An 18,615-nucleotide genomic window follows, 5' to 3' on the forward strand; every position below is an offset into this window, starting at 1 on the left:
GGGAGGGGTCTAACCCCTGAGCTACAGGGGCTGTGGGGTGCGAGGGAGGGGTCTAACCCCTGAGCTACAGGGGCTGTGGGGTGTGAGGGGAGGGGTCTAACCCTTGAGCTACAGGCCTCCAACCTACTGGTCAGTGTAACAGCCACTGCCTCTCCCTTGGCCTGGCTGCTGGTCAGTATAACAGTCTGTGTAATAGACACTCACCAGCCTGGCTGGTGGCCGCTGTCTGATCGTGGAAGAAATCGTCGAGGAGATCGTCGTCGGAGCGAGCGATGATGTGGACGTCGTCGTTTCCCACCAGCAGCCGAGCTCGTCCCCGGCTCTGCAGCGGGAGACTACTGCTGAGCTGTAGGATATCAGCAGCCGCAGAGGGGCCGAGTAACCTGGTATAGAGAGACACACAGAGAGTGTGAGACACAGAGTGTGTGAGAGACACAGAGAGTGTGAGAGGCACAGAGTGTGAGAGATACAGAGTGTGAGAGAGACACAGAGTGTGAGAGACACAGAGAGTGTGAGAGATACAGAGTGTGAGAGAGGCGTGTGTGTGTGAGCGAGCGAGTGCATAAGTCAGCGAGTGTGTGTCAGCGAGTGTGAGTGAGTGCGCGAGCGAGTGTGAGTGTGAACGAGTGAGCGGGTGTCAGTGTGAGCGAGCGGGTGTCAGTGTGAGCGGGTGCGTGTGTGCGAGCGAGCGTGAGCGCGAGCGGGTGTGAGCGTGAGCGAGCGGGTGTGAGGGTGAGCGAGAGCGCGCGTGTGTGTGAGCGAGTGCGAGCGAGTGTGAGCACTCACCTGCTCCACCACCTGCTTGAGGATGAGATCGCGATACTCTGGGCCGTTCCTCTTGACCGCCGTCATGATCAGGTCGCACACGCGGTACACGGTGTCCGGCAGCTCGTCCAACAGGTGGAAGCAGCCGGGGAGCATCTTCTCCGTGAAGCTGTGCAACTCGTCTCCCTCCAGCGGCTCCACGTCCTGGTACCTCTCCAGGCTCCTCACCTCCTCTTCCTCCTGCTTCTCCCTCGCCTTCCTCTCCTCCTCCTCCCGCCTCCGAGTCACCTCCTGCGTTTGGGGGTGGGGGGTGGGGGGGGGTTCAGAGAACGTCATCAACACCGGCAACTCACGCCGACACAGCGCCCCTCCTCGCGCACGGTAATAATGATAATAATCCTGGGGTGTGACCCGGCGCCTCATCACGTCGTCGAGACGTCTCAAAAGCGCTTCGCGGGACACGCTGTGAAGTGTAGTGACTGTGCGTTTTGTTGGCGAAACCCGGCAGCCGATTGCGCCCGGCGACATCCCCCACAAACAGCCGTGGGGTTGAGTGGCCGCATTATTATTATTATTATTATCTATTTTTATTTGGAGAGTGATTCGCGAGTCAACTTACTGCTGGTAACCAGAGGTACCTGTGAGTGTGCGTCTGTGTGTGCGTGTGTTGTGTGTGTGTTGCTGTGTGTGTGTCTGTGTGTGTTGCTGTGTCTGTGTGTGTATCTGTGTGCGTCTGTGTGTGCGTGTGTTGCTGTGTCTGTGTGTGTTGCTATGTGTGTGTGTGTGTGTTGCTGTGTATGTGTGTGTATGTCTGTGTGTGTGTCTGTGTCTATGTGTGTGTCTGTGTGCGTCTGTGTGTATGTTGCTGTGTCTGTGTGTGTGGAGCAAGGAAACTTGCCTAAGGTGTTGCCCTGTCCCGCTGAGAATCAAATCCAGGTCCTCTCGCTTGTTGGAGGGGGCTGTAAGGGGGTGGGTTGGAGGGGGTTAGTTGGAGGGGGCTGTTAGGGGGTGGGTTGGAGGGGGCTGTTAGGGGGTGGGTTGGAGGGGGTGGGTTGGAGGGGGCTGTTAGGGGGTGGGTTGGAGGGGGCTGTTAGGGGAAGCAATGAGATGGTGATGTTACCTCTGGCGATTCCTGGCTCTGGTCCATTGGAATCTCCTGCCCCAGTGACATGGCAATCGCTCTCATCATCTGGTCCTCCTCGGACATGCTCAGGTCCTGCAAGAGAGAGGGGGAACGAGGCACGTCAGGGACAGGACAGGGAGGGGGAGGGGATAGACAGGGGGCTTTCCCCAGGGCAGGGGTGAGGCGCACAGATGTTAAAGATCTCCCCCCGCAGCGCTGTCGGGAGAGGGTTAGTCCTATAGCATTCCGCCCACATCTCACCCCGTGGGGAGGGGGAGCGCTCCACCAAGGTTACCCTAAACACCCCCCCACCCCACACGGCCAGGGATATACAGTCTGACTTGCCCTGACACGGACGGCCCCTCCCAGCAGGGGAGGGGGGTGTGTGAGCAGGTACTCAGTGGCCTGCTCCATGCTGCTGGTGTTCAGCAAAGCCTCCATAGCGTGTTCTCGGGTGAACCCCATGTCCATCAGCTGCGGGGAGACAGAGACACAGAGAGTCAGAGAGAGACAGAGAGACAGAGAGTCAGAGAGAGAGAGACAGAGACAGAGAGCGTCAGAGAGAGAGACAGAGAGTTAGAGAGAGACAGAGACGGAGAGAGTCAGAGAGAGAGACTGAGACACAGAGAGAGAGAGAGTTAGAGACAGAGAGTTAGAGAGAGACAGAGATCATTCTTATCATTATTAAGCCGGTCGGACAATCAGCATCTCTGCCCCCACCCTCGGGAACTCTATCCCACATTACCTCCACCTCCGCCTCACCCCCTTCAGACTTTCCTCTTCGACCGCACTTTTGGCCACTCGCCCACCAACCACTCCTCTGCCCTCCACTCCCCCCTGACCCCAACTCCCAGCTCGGGTCCATGGCTGACGGTGCTGTAACTGTGGGACCTGAGCTAATGGCTGACGAAGATTACCTGCTGTAGCTGTTGCTGGTTGACCTGGGGCTCTCTCCTGGGGGCCGTGCCCTCCTCCTGAGGTCCCTCCTCCTCGGGTTTGGTTCCCTCCTTCTCCTTGCCCAGCCTCTCGCGGATGACAGGTTCCCCTCGCAGGATGTGGCACAGGATGGCCAGCATCGACTCCGCCATTCGCCCGCCGTACACCTTCAGCGGCTTGCGGTTCCACAGATTTTTGATGCAGTTGAAAGCAGCCTGTGATAGAGACACCACCACACCAGCCAGTTACACACACAGCGGGTGTGGGTGTGTGGGGTGGTGGGGGGGGTTATGTGTGTGTGGGTGTGTATGTGTATGTATGTGCGTCTGTGTGTGTGGGTGTGTATGTGTGTGTGCGGATGTGTGTGTGTGGGTGGATGTGTATGGGTGTGGATGGGTGTGTGTATGTGGGTGGGTGTGTGGGTGTGTATGTGTAAATGTATGTGGGTGTGTATGTGTGGATGTGTGTGTGTGGATGGGTATGTGTGGGTGTGGGTGTGTGTGTGTGTGGGTGGATGTGTGGATGGGTGTGTGCATGTGTGTGGGTGTGTATATGTGTGTGGGTGTGTATATGTATGTGTGTGTGGGTGGGTATATATGTGTGTGGATGTGTGTGTGTGGGTGGATGTGTATGGGTGTGTGTATGTGGGTGGGTGTGTGCGTGTGTATGTGTAAATGTATGTGGGTGTGGATGTGTGTGTGTGGATGGGTATGTGTGGGTGTGTGTGTGGGTGTGTGTGTGTGTGTGGGTGGATGTGGATGTGTGGATGGGTGTGTGCATGTGTGTGGGTGGGTGTGTGTGGGTGTGTATATGTGTGTGTGTGTGGGTGGGTATATATGTGTGTGGATGTGTGTGTGTGGGTGGGTGTGTATGTGTGTAATGTGTGTGTGTGTTTGTATGTATATGTGTGTGTGTGTGTCATGTCAGGAGGACGTCCCAAGACACTGGACAGTCAGGGATTTGGACCTGAGCCTCCTGAGCGGAGGGAGCGGACAGGTTGATGGGGGGAGGGGGTCGGCAGGTCAGAGGGGTAGGAGAGGGCAAGGCCTGGGGGGGGGGGGGGGCCTTGCCAGTGAGGATGAGGATTTAGAATTCGATCCCCTGGGGGATGGGGAGCCAGTGGGGTCGGGCGAAGGTGGGGGTGATGGGGTCACGGAGCCCGGTGAAGTAACTGTGGAATATATACCGATACATATACCACCCCCACCCCACCCCTCGCCCCCTGGGATAGCCACCTACCTTCTGGGTGACGACCAGGAAACGCAGCGGGCTGAACTGGGGGAAGGACTGTCCCCCGGGGGGCTTTGCGGGGAGGGAGTGAGGAGACTCCAGCACTGTGGTGGGGTTCACCATCTTCTCCACCAGCATCAGCCACGCGTCCAGGAACTCTCCCGTCCCGTCAGGCAACTCGCAGTGCTCCAGCCCCTCCGTGATACACACCTTCCCTCCCATCGACAGCGCCCAGTTAAACGTCCTACAGCACGAGGGAAACAGCGGACAGTCAGACACACCTACACGATGATTATCGGTGGGTCGCTCAAACCACGGCTGTCTGTGGGGACGGCGCTGGGCGCAATCGGCTGCCACGTTTCGCCCACCAAACACACAGTCACTACACTTTACAGTGCATCCTGTGAAGCGCTTTGAGACGTCTCAAATCAAATGGTGAGTGTGGTAACCTCCACACTACAGGACTGTGGAACCACCTGTTTGAGCTGTGACACCGTGTTGTATTGGTGTCACTTGTGGCACTGCAATCAGTGCTGTCGCTCAGGGGGAGTCCTGTAGCTCAGGGGTTAGAGCACTCGCTTTGCGAGTGAGAGACCTGAGTTCAATCCCCGGGGGGTCAGTCAGGGCCAAACCTCGGGCAAGTTTCCTTACTCCACACAGAGCCCTAATAATAATAATAATAATCCTCCAAAACAAAACAATAATAAATTGGTCATTTTCAACCCACGACTGTTTGTGGGACATTGCTGTGCGCAATCGGCCGCCGCGTTCGCCCACAAATATACAGTCAATTCACTTTACAGTGTGTCCTGTGAAGCGCTTTGGGACGTCCTCCCGACGTGAAAAGCGCTATATCAAATGCCAGGATTATTATTATTATTATTATTGTGTAAATCTATGTGTATTATCTGCTTCAATGGCCACTGATGGGAGTGAGTGCCGCACAGTGCTGCCCTCTGTCTGAAGAAGTTCCTTCTGAATTCCCATTTCAATCCTCAGTCACTGTCTTACACTCGTGTTTCTCCGTGAAGTCTCGGTCACAAATAGGAACCTCCTGTTATAGAGCTGTGACACCGTGTTGTATTGGTGTCACTTGTGGGACTGCAATCAGTGCTGTCGCTCAGGGGGAGTCCTGTAGCTCAGGGGTTAGAGCACTCGCTTTGCGAGTGAGAGACGTGAGATCATTTCCAGACAGAGGGCCAAACCTCGGGCAAGTTTCCTTACTCCACACAGAGCCCTAATAATAATAATAATAATCCTCCAAAACAAAAACAATAATAAATTGGTCATTTTCAACCCACGACTGTTTGTGGGACATTGCTGTGCGCAATTGGCCGCCGCGTTCGCCCACAAATATACAGTCAATTCACTTTACAGTGTGTACTGTGAAGCGCTTTGGGACGTCCTCCCGACGTGAAAAGCGCTATATCAAATGCAAGGATTATTATTATTATTATAGTGAGGCGAGTGTGGTAACCTCCACACTGCAGGACTCCACAAGTTCTGTATACTCACTCGAAGAGAGCGTCATGTCCCCCAGAGCACAGGAACTTCTGTAACATCAGGTGATAAGGGTATTTCCTCTCGTCAAACAGCATTGGGGAGGTGAACCCCACTGAGCAGATGAAGAAAGTTAATCTGTCGTCGAGAGAGAGAGAGAGAGAGAGAAAGAGGAAATAAATCCTTACACTTGGTAAAGCTCTCCACAGGATTGATTCTCTGTAAAGTGTAGAGACTGTGTGTTTTGGGGCGAAACCAAGCTGCCAATTGCTATATGTGTGTGAGTGTGTGTGGTGTGTGTGTGACGTACCTGAACCGTGGTGTGGGGGTGTGTGTGAGTGTGTGTGTGTGTGTGTGACGTACCTGAACCGTGGTGTGGGGTTGTGTGTGAGTGTGTGTGTGTGTGTGTGAGAGAGTGTGTGTGAGTGTGAGTGTGTGTGAGAGCGTGTGAAAGCGTGTGTGTGAGTGTCTGACGTACCTGAACTGTGGTGTGGGGGGGTGTCTGAGTGTGTGTGTGTGTGAGTGTGCGTGTGAGTGTGTGAGTGTGCATGTGCGAGCGTGTGTGTGAGTGTGAGACGTACCTGAACCTTGGTGTGGGGGTGTAGGGTGGAGGTTGCCAGGACAGCCCCTTGGTGAGCAGTTTGGTGAGCGCGGAGGCTGTGCCCCGGGCGGCCGGGGTGGGGGCGGTCGTGGTGCTCGCTGGGTGGTGGCTGCGACGCTGACGGACGGGGGAGCCCACGCACAGCTTCACCAGCAGCCCAAACAGCTCAGCCAGTGCCCGGCCCAGCCTGGAGGACGCTGCAGCCAGGGGGGGCAGGACAACAACACAGTCACTACACCCGCACTGCATCACACACACACACACAGTCACTACACCCGCACTGCCTCACACGCACACACACACAGTCACCGCACTGCCTCACACGCACACACACATACAGTCACGACACTCGGCACAGCATCGTGCACACAGACACACACACACACAGACACACACACACAGATACACACAGACACACACACACAGACACACCCACACACACACAGACACACACACACCCACAGACACACACACAGACAGACACACACACAGACACACACACACCCACAGACACACACACAGACAGACACACACACAGACACACACACACACACACAGACACACACACAGTCCCGTACCTGACAGGAGGGGTTTGATCTGTTTGATGCGAGCGGCCATGGCTGGGGTGATCTTGGATTTGGTTTTGGTGTCGGATGTGCTGGGCTCGTCCGTCTCCATCGGGGCCAGAGTGTCGGTGTCCAGGGTAATGCCCTCCAACAGCCCCTGCGCTGAGGGCTCCACAATGGCACTCGCTGGCTCCAGCTCACTGTCTGTGTACACACACACACACACACACTACAGCGTTAGTGCTCACTGTCTGTGTACACACAAACACACACTCCAGCGTTAGTGCTCACTGTCTGTACAACAGTGTTAGCGCTCACTGTCTATACACACACACACTAGTGTTAGTGCTCACTGTCTGTGTACACACACACACTGCAGCATTAGTGCTCACTGTCTGTGTACACACACACACACTGCAGCGTTAGTGCTCACTGTCTGTGTACACACAAACACACACTCCAGCGTTAGTGCTCACTGTCTGTACAATAGTGTTAGCGCTCACTGTCTGTACACACACACACTAGTGTTAGTGCTCACTGTCTGTGTACACACACACACTGCAGCATTAGTGCTCACTGTCTGTGTACACACACACACACTGCAGCGTTAGTGCTCACTGTCTGTACAACAGTGTTAGCGCTCACTGTCTGTACACACACATAGTGTTAGTGCTCACTGTCTGTGTACACACACACACTAGTGTTAGTGCTCACTGTCTGTGTACACACACACACTACAGTGTTAGTGCTCACTGTCTGTACACACACAGTGAGCGAGCGAGCGAGCGAGTTCACTAACCACTACACGGCAGGTAACAGGCAGAGCTCACCTGGTCTTTTGGTGTCTGTTATCGTGGCTGACGTGTTGTTGCTATTTGCTGGTTTGTCCTCCTTTGGCACAAGTTTCTGCATATCCAACTGTCCAAACTCACAGCCTGGGGGAAGGCTGGACACAACAGACCCACAGTGACTCCGGCTGTCTCCTCTACACAGACACACAGTGACCACCCCCACCTCACACACACAAACACATACAGCAACCCCCCCCCCCCCCCCCCCACACATACACCCACACAGAGCAGACACACACTGACCTGTTGGGTGTACAGTGTGACAGACAGCCACAGTGACAGACAGACAGACACAGTGACAGACAGACAGACAGACAGTGAGAGACAGACACAGTGACAGACAGCCACACAGTGACAGACAGACACAGTGACAGACAGACACAGTGACAGACAGCCACAGTGACAGACAGACAGACACAGTGACAGACAGACAGACAGACAGACAGTGACAGACAGCCACAGTGACAGACAGACAGACAGACACAGTGACAGACAGACAGACAGACAGACAGACAGTGACAGACAGCCACACAGTGCCAGACAGCCAGACAGACCTGTTGGGTGTACAGAGTGACAGCAGGACGGTGCTCTCCCACACGAGTGAGCAGTAGAGTTGGCTGAGCTTGTTCAGCACGGTCAGGCCGAGCTGTGAGCCCCACTGGTTCACAGAGATCGAGCGGATCTCACTCTGAGAAGGAAGAGGGTCGAAGGCCATACAACAACAGCAGCAACACCGGCTCGTGTTTACACAGCGCCCCTCACACAGGACACCGTTTCGAAGCTCGTAACAAGCGGGTCCCTAGTGACTACTGGCAAACCGGCGCGCATGTCTGTGTGTGTGTGTGTGTGTGTGTGTGCGCGCGTGTGTGTGGGTCCGTGTGCATGTGTCTGTGTGCATGTGCGTGTGTCTGTGTGCGTGTGCGGAGTAAGGAAACTTGCCTAAGGTTTCACCCTGTGTCGGGAATCAAACCCAGGTCCTCTCGCTTGCCAGGCGAGCGCTGCAACCGCTGAGCTACGGGGACCCCGGGAAGCACAGCCCCCGATGGTGGAGCGGAGGGGGCGAGCGAGGGGGGAAGAGTAGGTGAGAGGGACACACAGAGGGACAGGGCGGCGGAGGGGCGGTACTGACCTGACCCACGCGGCAGGTGTGGACGAACATCATGATGTAGGCGTGAGCTGCTGTCAGGGCGTGGAGCAGGGGGGTGGCCTGGGCAGACAGGGTGGCATCAGACACGTTGCCAGCGTTAGCCAGCTCCCTGAGCAGCACAGAGCCCCCCGGGGTGTCGATGGGCCGGTGAAGGGCTCCAGAGAGGACAGAATGGTGTCCAGCTGTAACAACCCCTCCTGTAGCACCTTCAGTTCGTGTGACAGGGTCTGCGAGAGAGAGAGGGGGGTAGTGAGGGAGAGAGAGAGAGAGAGAGACAGAGAGAAATCATCATTAATAATAATCCCGGCGTTTGAACCGGCGCCTTATCACGTTGTCGAGACGTCTCAAGGCGCTTCACAGGATACACTGTAAAGTGTAGTGACAGAGGCGTGTGTGTGTGTGCGCGCGACCGTGTGTGTGTCTGTCTGTGTGTCGAGGGCTGTCACCCCTGAGTTACGGTGTGCGGGCTGATCGATGGCAAATGGGAGTTTTAATAGGTAAATGGACGCACCAGGATAGATTTGCAGACACCAGCGACAGCCTGGCAGGCAGCGGAGGTGGGGAAATCGATGGGAAGGTTAGGCAGCCCCAGGATACACACGAGGGGCTGCAGCCCTTTCTGTGTCACAAACTCCTGGCAGTGATCATCTGTGGTGTTGTTACTCAAGATTGACTCGACGAACTTCATCTGCGGAGAGAGAAGGGGGAGGGAGGAGGGAGAGGGAGAGGGAGAGAGAAGGGGGGAGAGAGGAGAAAGAGGGGGGGAAGAGAGGAGAGGGGGGGAAGAGAAAGAGGGGGAGGGAGAGAGGAGAGAGGGAGAGAGAAGGGGAGAGAGAGAGGGTGAGAGAGAGGGAGAGAGCGTGAGGGAGAGAGAAGGGGAGGGGGGGAGAGGGGGGGGGTTGGGGGCACTGATTAATATAAATGATCGTTGTTCAACACGGCGCCTTTCACGTCAGGAGGTCGTTCCAAAGCGCTTCGCGGACACACCGCAAAGTGTAGTGACTGTGTGCTCTGCGGGCGAAACGCGGCAGACAATGTGCGCCCCACAAACAGCCGTGGAACGAGCGACTGATTTTATTTGGGAGATTGTCGGCCAGGACACGGGGAGAGAGAGTGAGAGAAAGGAACTCCCCCCCCACCCCCCCACCCTCTCTCTCTCCCCCACCCCCAGCGCAGTGTGGAGTGTCAGCTTAGACTGTAAGGTGAGAGCGACTGAGCCAGGCTGACGTACGGCTATTTACGAGGAGACTGGGATCCTGGGAGCATGTGGGGATGTGGGGAAGCACTCACCACGTTGAGGATGTAATCCATGAGAGGAATAGGGATCCTCTCCTCTGTGCCAACCACCCTGTAAACAAGGGGACACGTCACACAGGGACCAACTGCTGGGGAGAGACACCACTCACACACACGCACTGTCTCTCTCTCTCACACTCACACTGTCTCTCTCTCACACACACACACACACAGTCTCTCTCTCACACTCACACACACTCTCTCACTCTCTCTGACACACGCACTGCACTGTCTCTCTCACACTCGCACACACTGTCTCTCTCTCACACACGCACACACTGTCTCTCTCTCACACTCACACTCACGCACTGTTTCTCTCACACACTCTCTCTGTCCCTCTAACACACACACACACACACACACTGACTCTTTCACTCACACACAGACAGACACACACAGACAGACAGACACACACACACACACAGTGACAGACACTCACTGCTGTGGCTCTGTCTCTCCCTGCTGGGCGGCCAGGCTGCTGCTGAAGCTCTGCATGGCCTGAGCCTCCTCCTCCTCCTCGTCCTCGCTGGAGGCCTCCTCAGCCGCGTGGTTGGAGCGAGGAGGGGGGGCGCTGGCCGTGCCGTCAGCTTTCTGTATCGAGGGTTTCTGGCAGATATACTTGGGGTCTCTGCCCAGGTTACAGATCTCCTCCAGCAGCTGAGAGAGAGAGAGAGAGGGCAATAATAATAATAATTATAATAAGTTATAATAATAATCCCGGCGTTTGACCCAGAACCTGAACACGTCTTCCAGACGCCTCAAAGCGCTTCACGGGACACGCTGCAAGGTGTAGTGACTGTGGGCGGAAGCACGGCAGCCGATTCGCGCCCAGCAACGTCCCCACAAACGGCTGCGAAGCGAGAGCGCGATTTTATCTGTCGGCTAAACAGATAAGAAAGAGAGAGAAACTCCCCAGCACTCCCTTCTCCCCTCCCCAGCACTCTCCCTCTCTCTTCTCCCAGCGCTCTCTCTCTTCTCCCAGCACTCTCCCTCTCTTTCTCTCTTCTCCCAGCGCTCTCCCTACCTCTCTCTCTCTCTCTCTCTCTCCCAGCGCTCTCCCTACCTCTTTCTCTCTTTTCCTAGCACTCTCTGTCTCTCCCTCTGTCTCTCTCTCCCTCAGCGCTGTGCTGAACTGTCAGCTTAGTCTGTGAGCTCATATCCCTGACGTGTATAAGGGCTCGAACCCACAACCTCCTGACTTGGGAGGCGAGAGAGAGAGAGAGAGAGAGAGAGACGGGCTGACCTTGATGATGGCTGTGGTGGCGTCTGTCTTCAGTGTCGGTTGGTGTCTCATCAGCTCATCCACAGCACTGCCCAGGTTAGAGGCCGTGTCGCCTGAGCAAACAACAACAACAGCAGCAACAATATAACGACGTGTGTAAAGCGCCTTTCACGTCAGGAGCGCTGGACAGTCGGTGTTTCAGACCCGAGCCGGGGGGAGGGATGAGGGGAGGGCCCCGGGGGGGGGGGAAGGAGGGAGATCAATGGCATGGCCGAACAGGAGGAGAGAGAGGGGGGCGAGACGGAGGGACTGCGGGGTGAAGGGGACAGAGAGAGCGAGAGACTCACCGAGCGGGTCTGAGCTCCTGCGCCTCCTCATGGCGGGCAGATAGTCCGGGGACAACAGCACCTTGAAGAGCCTCTCGAAGGGCTGACACTGCACAAAGGACTGGAGTCCGCGAGCGTTCAGACACAGTGCGCTGAACACGTTGGGTAACGAGCCCAGCACCTCTCTGGTGGCCGGGACCTGCCAGGAAGCACACAACAACAATCACAATAATAATAATAATCATAATCGTAATCCCTACGTCTGACACAGCAATCGGCTGCCGCGTTTCTGCCACGAAACACGCAGTCACTACACTTTGCGGTGTGTCCCGTGAAGCGCTTTGAGACGTCTCGACGCCGTGATAAGCCGCCGGGTCAAATGCGAGGTTTATTATTATTATTATTATTATTATTATACAGCCCCTTATCACGTCTTTGAGACGTCTCAAAGCGCTTCACAGGATACACCATAAAGTGTAGTGACTGCGTATTTTGTGGCAGAAACGCGGCAGCCGATTGCGCCCACACACAATCAAGCATTGAGTAACCACATATTTTTAAGCAATTCTTACCCCCGTAAAAGCCATCTGCGACACAGCGACACACACACAACGACTGAGCCAGGCTGACACACACACACACAGCGACTGAGCCAGGCTGACTGACACACACACACACACACACAGCGACTGAGCCAGGCTCACACACACACACACAGGACTGAGCCAGGCTGATTCCCTGTCTATGCGGCTTCATTCCCCAAGAAAAAGGCGGGCGAGAAGAAGCTTACGTCTTTTATTAACAGTGCGTGGAGCATGACATCAGTGAGTCCGTTGTCCTGCAGAGAGGAGAGCAGCGAAGGTTCTTGGAATACAAACACAGTCACAACCTCAGTCGCTGGAGAGAGAAAGAGAGAGAGAGTTTTTAATCAACAACAGCAACAACAATTCGACATTTACATTGACACCAGCGCCAGCCGTTCACGTCGGGAGGACGTCCCCAGGCGCTGGACTGAACAGTCCGGGGTTTGGACCCGAGCCGGGGGTTGGGATCAGGAGGGGGTGGAGGGAGGGGAGTGTGGGGGGGTTGTGGGAGGAGGGTGACCGAAGGCGCGGTTGGTCGCAGAGGGTCTTGAGACTGGCTTTGAGTAGGGGAGGGAGGGAGGGAGGGAGGGAGGGAGGGAGGGAGGGAGTGAGTGAGTGAGTGAGGGAGGGAGGGAGGGAGGGAGGGAGGGAGGGAATGTGATTTGGAATTCCAGAAGGTGGGGGCAGAGAGGCTGATGGTGTAGCGGGCCAGGGCAGGGCAGGGCAGGGCAGGGCAGGGCTGGGGCTGGACAGGGCAGGGTAGGGCTGGGCTGGGCAGGGTAGGGCTGGGCTGGGCTGGGCTGGGCAGGGCTGGGCAGGGCAGGGCTCGGCTGGGCTGGGCTGGGCTGGGCTGGGCAGGGCTGGGCTGGACAGGGCTGGGCAGGGCAGGGCTCGCTGGCTGGGCTGGGCTGGGCTGGGAGGGCAGGGCTGGGCTGGACAGGGAAGGGCAGGGCTGGGCAGGGCAGGGCTGGGCAGGGCAGGGCAGGGCAGGGCTGGGCTGGGCTGGACAGGGCAGGGCAGGGCAGGGCAGGGCAGGGCAGGGCTGGGCTGGGCAGGGCAGGGCTGGGCAGGGCAGGGCAGGGCTGGGCAGGGCAGGGCAGGGCAGGGCAGGGCTGGGCAGGGCTGGGCAGGGCAGGGCAGGGCTGGGCAGGGCAGGGCAGGGGATGTAGAGCAGGCTGAAGGGAGAGAACAGGACAGAGTGGGACGGGAAGGCACTCACCGAGCAGGAAGAGTGAGGGACCATAATACTCTGCGTTGCTGATGATGTGCTTCAGTGAGGTAGGCAACGAGCCGTCCATTACTGCAGGAGACAGAGAGAGTGAAACCCACAGCTTCACAACATGTCACACCCGCCCCCCTTCTCTCTCTCTCGCTTCCTCCCTCACCTCCCTCCACAACACACGTCCAACCCTCTCCCCTCCTCTCCCCCACCCCCCAAACATTGTCATTGTGTAGTGACTGTGTTTTTTGTGGTCGCGACAGCCAATTCTACGCACAGCGACATCCCCTCAAACTGCCATGAAGCAGAAACACACACAGCCACATACAGACACACACACAGACATACACACACAGACACAGCCACATACAGACACAGCCACATACACACACTCACAGCCACACACACACACACAGACATACACACACTCACAGCCACACACACACACACACACAGACACACATGCACGCACATGCACACACAGTCGCACACACAGCCTTACCGTGTCGGATGCTGTCGGAGAACGCGGGATCTTGAATGGCTTTCTTCAGGAAGTTGAGCATGGACTTGAGCAGAGCTGCTCGCTGAGGGATACACTGAACTCCTGCAGGGAGCAACAACATCACTGACATTGACACAGAGCCTCTCATGTCAGGACGTCCCAAGGCCTGGGGGCTGGACAGCCAGGGGTTTGAACCCGAGCTGGGGGTCGGGGTCAGAACCGGGTGTGGCGGGGGGGGGGGGGGGGTGCGGAGGGAGGGCAGGGAGGGTGAGGGGTAGGAGGGTGACCGAAGGCACGGTTGGTCGAATAGTAAGGTCTTGAGATAGATGGCCTTGAAGGAGCCGAGGAAAAGGGACGCGCGAGGGGTGGGGGGGGGGAGAGAGTGAGAGAGAGAGCGCGAGTGCAAGAGAGAGCGAGAGAGAGAGAGAAAGAGAGAGAGAGAGAGAGCCAGGCTGACACACTCTGCAGCGATTGACTTACCTGGTCTCGGGGAGTAGGTCACAGCTGAGCTCAAACTCCGGGTCTCGGTCTCTGGCCTGGAATCGGCTGAGGTGGAGGGGCCTGGACTGCTCTCCATCACAATGTCTGCGCCGACAACATGTCACACGTCAGGCGGACGTCCCACTCTTAACATCAACCACCTCCCTTTACACTCCACACACACACTCCTTTCACCACAATAACCCTGGCATTTGACCCGGCGCCCGATCACGTCTTCGAGACGTCTCAAAGCGCTTCACAGGACGCGCCGCGAAGTGCAGTGATTGTGTGTATTGTGGGTGAAACGCGGCAGCCAATTGCGCACTGCAGTGTCCCCCCCACACACAGTCGTGGAGTAAGTGGCCACGCTATATTTACGGGATTAAAGCGATCCTCTTAAGTGGGATCAATAGACTAAGCGGGTTCCCACTTACTGATCGGTAAACAGAGGCGTGTGTGCGTGTGTGTCTGTGTGCGCATGGTGTGCGTGTGTGTCTGTGCGTGCGTGGTGTGTGTGTGTCTGTGCGTGCATGGTGTGTGTGTGTATGCGTCTGTGTGTGCGTGGTGTGTGTGTGTCTGTGTGTGCGTGTGCGTCTGTGTGTGCGTGTCTTGTGTGCGCGTGTGTGCCTGTGTGTGTGTGTGGTGTGTGTGTGCCTGTCTGTGGCGTGTGTGTGTCTATGTAGAGTAAGGAAACGTGCCTAAGGTTTCGCCCTGTCCCTCCCGGGAATCGAACCTGGGTCCTCCCGCTTGCGAGGCGAGGGGTCTAACCACTGCAGAACTCGGGAGGCAGAGAGGTAGGGACGAAACACAGACAGACACACAGACAAGAGAGCGGCACACAAACAAAACCCGCGCGCACACCGGATGGGCTGAAGTTCCCACCTGAATAATTGCCCTCGGAATCGGTCTCCATCTCCTCTCCCTCTTGATTGGTGCTGGATCTCTGAATCTTTGGTTTGATGACAAACGGACACTCTTTCCTGCAGATGTCCACTTCGTGCTGTCGGGAAAAGGAACAACAACAACAACAATAATAACCCCCGGGCGTGTGACCCGGCGCCCGATCGCGCCGTCGAGACGTCTCAAAAGCGCTTCGCAGGGCGCGCTGTAAAGTGGAGTGACTGTGTATTTTGCGGGCGAAACGCGGCGGCCGATCGTGCCCAGCGACGGCCCCACAAACAGCCGGGGGTTGTGTGACCGGATTATTCTTTTATTTTTTTGAAGGGATTATTATGATCGAATTCAAGATCCTCATCCTCACCTTCAGGGCCATTCACGGCCTCGCTCCCTCCTACCTCTCCGACCTACTATCCCCCTACCTACCTGCCCGTACCCTCCGTTCCTCTGGCTCCGGTCTGCTCCACGTCCCCCGCCCCAACCGCCCTACATCGGTAGCCTTCAGCCTCTCAGCCCCGAGGCTCTGGGACTCCATCCCCAGTGCCTTCGCCGCTTCCTCCCTCTCCTCCTTCAAGGCCGGTCTCAAGACCTCTCTCTTTGACCGTGCCTTCAGCTCCCCTCTCGACTCTCTTCCCCCTCCTCGCTCCCTCCCTTCCCTCCCCTCACCCTGACCATTTCCACCCTCCTCGCTCCCTCCCTCCCCTCCCCTCACCCTGACCATTTCCCCCCAATGCTCGGGTCCCCACCCAACTGTCCAGCGCCTTGGGACGTCCTCCCGACGTGAAAGGCGCTCTATAAATCCAATCTTGTTGTTGATGTATTATCCCTGGAAAAGTCATCCGCCAATCGACTAACAAGCGGGGTCTGCGCGTGTGCGTGCGTGTGTGTGTCTGTGTGTGCCTTACCACTGCACTACAGGACTGCACGTACCTCTAGACGGTTGATGAACACAGCCAGCCCACTGTGAGACTGGAAAGCCACCATTTCCAAGTTGGTGATCAGGTCAACCACACGCACAGCCCGAGTCACAAAGGTTATCTGGTCCTGTTCGTCCCCAAGGTACTTAATCACCTGCGAGGAAGGAGACACGAGCAGGGGGATGGTCAGACATGTTCAGTTCCCCCCTCTCTCCCTCCCTCCCTCCCTCCCTCTCTCTCTCTCCCCCCCTCAGTAATAATAATAATCCTTGCATTTGATATATCACGTCTTCGAGACGTCTCAAAGCCCTTCACGGCATACACTGTAAAGTGAAGTGACTGTGTATTTTGTGGGCGAAATGTAGCAGCCGAGCGACGTCCCCACAAACAGTCGTGGTTTGAGTGACCAGATTATTATTATTTTGAAGGGATTATTACCCCCGGAAAGCGATTTACCCACTGATTAACAAGCAGGTTCCTAGTGGTGAACAGAGATGTGTGTGTGTGTGTGTGTGTCAGACACCCGGTTGATCAAAAGACAACCCCATCTCTCGCTCTCTATGCACAGCCCCACCCAAAGCCCCTCCACCTCTCACAGAAACACTCCATGAGCCTCACAGACCTTCAGCAAAGCTTCCATCATCCCACAGGAGACGAGGGCTTCCCCTCCAGCGTCGTAGCTCGCCAGGTGGTAGAGGAAGGAGAAAAGTGCGGTTGCAAACTGATGGGGATAAGGCTCCATCGTGGGATCTAACAGGAGGAAAAGAGAGATGGTGATAAGGCGCGGTGTCAAATGCAAGGACAAAGCGCTTCACAGGATACACTGCAAAGTGTAGTGACTGTGTGTTTTGTGGGTGAAAAGCAGCATGTGTGTGTGTGTGTCTGTGTGTGTGGAGTAAGAAAACTTGCCTAGGTTTCGCCCTGTCTCGCCCGGCTGGGAATCGAACCCGGGTCCTCTGGCATGCAAGGCAGGGGGTCTAACCCCTGAGCTACAGGGGCTGTGGGGTGTGAGGCGAGGGGTCTAACCCCTGAGCTACAGGGGCTGTGGGGTGCGAGGCGAGGGGTCTAACCCCTGAGCTACGGGGGCTGTGGCTTGTGAGGTGAGGGGTCTAACCCCTGAGCTACAGGGCGGGGAGCAGCTTGAACTCACCGATCATGGCCTGGATGCAGTTGCGGACGAGCACAGGCAGGAATCCGTGATAAGACGCTGTCCCTGTGCAGTCGATGATGCTGCTCAGTTTAGGAGTTCGCTCCAGGTGCACTATAGAGGTCAGTGTCCGCAGGGAGGCTGCTTTTATATCCTGTATACACACACACGCACAATAACCTGTACCATTGTAACACCACACACACAAATACACACTATACACACACACACCACACACACAATAAACTATACCTTTGTAACACCACACACACGCACATATACACACACACCACACACAATAAACTATACCATTGTAACTGCACACACACTCTATACACACACACACCACACACACAATAAACTACACCATTGTAACTGCACACACACAAATACACACTATACACACACACACTATACACACACACATATACACACACACACACACAATAAACTATACCATTGTAACTGCACACACACTCTATACACACACACCACACACAATAAACTACACCATTGTAACTGCACACACACAAATACACACTATACACACACACACTATACACACACACATATACACACACACACACACAATAAACTATACCATTGTAACTACATAACACACACACATACACAATAAAATATACCATTGTAATCCAACAACACACACAACACAATAATGCACAATATAAAATATATCATTGTAACTCAACAACAAACACACATACACACACCACATAAGACACACATCACACACACACTAAAATATATAATTGTAACTCAACAACACACACATGCAACACACACAGCCAACATACACATAACATAACATACACACACACGCACTCAAATAACACACACAATAAAATACATCACTGAAACTCAACAAACATAACACACATACAACACACAACAACAATTTGCGCTTATGTAGCGCCCTCCATGCAGGGTAGCGTCTCAGAGCGCTTTACACACACAACGCACAGAGCACACACACACACACCCACACAGACACACACACACACACCCACAGACACACACGTGGAAAGGACCTGCTCACCATTAGCTGTTTGTCTGGAATCTGTAGAACATCCACCAGCTCCTCGATCAGCCCGTTGTACAGTATACTATTGGCAGATTCCTGGAGGGCGTTGGAATAAACTGCGCGACACACAAAGAGAGACCGGGCGAGCGCGAGTGAGTTTACAACGACACGTGACACTTACACAGAGCCCCGAGGCGCTGGGCTGGACACTCAGGGATTTGAGCTGGGGGTTGGGATCGGGAGGGGGTGGAGGGCAGGGAGGGT

At 55.6% G+C, this 18,615-nt stretch overlaps 1 protein-coding gene across 1 annotated transcript in view; it reads right to left on the reverse strand.

Annotated features, from left to right (window-relative positions):
• LOC103173654 (E3 ubiquitin-protein ligase HUWE1-like) overlaps nt 1-18,486 on the reverse strand; it is a gene marked incomplete at its 5' end in the record, with an annotated part of 32,922 nt that extends 14,436 nt beyond the window's left edge. The window contains 27 exon segments of the mRNA XM_042345512.1: nt 205-346; nt 787-1,056; nt 1,886-1,981; nt 2,234-2,362; nt 2,806-3,039; nt 4,064-4,298; nt 5,570-5,692; nt 6,136-6,352; nt 6,734-6,925; nt 7,552-7,667; nt 8,127-8,260; nt 8,702-8,871; nt 8,874-8,946; nt 9,231-9,407; nt 10,010-10,067; nt 10,455-10,672; nt 11,259-11,350; nt 11,585-11,762; nt 12,354-12,460; nt 13,367-13,447; nt 13,869-13,970; nt 14,349-14,453; nt 15,231-15,348; nt 16,176-16,316; nt 16,785-16,912; nt 17,313-17,463; nt 18,367-18,486. Of these exon segments, the coding sequence (XP_042201446.1) occupies nt 205-346; nt 787-1,056; nt 1,886-1,981; nt 2,234-2,362; nt 2,806-3,039; nt 4,064-4,298; nt 5,570-5,692; nt 6,136-6,352; nt 6,734-6,925; nt 7,552-7,667; nt 8,127-8,260; nt 8,702-8,871; nt 8,874-8,946; nt 9,231-9,407; nt 10,010-10,067; nt 10,455-10,672; nt 11,259-11,350; nt 11,585-11,762; nt 12,354-12,460; nt 13,367-13,447; nt 13,869-13,970; nt 14,349-14,453; nt 15,231-15,348; nt 16,176-16,316; nt 16,785-16,912; nt 17,313-17,463; nt 18,367-18,486 (3,907 nt within the window).
• Nucleotides 18,487-18,615: the final 129 nt, after the last annotated feature.

Source organism: Callorhinchus milii, unplaced genomic scaffold (assembly GCF_018977255.1).
Source record: "Callorhinchus milii isolate IMCB2004 unplaced genomic scaffold, IMCB_Cmil_1.0 Scaffold56, whole genome shotgun sequence".
Lineage (NCBI taxonomy): Eukaryota > Metazoa > Chordata > Chondrichthyes > Chimaeriformes > Callorhinchidae > Callorhinchus > Callorhinchus milii.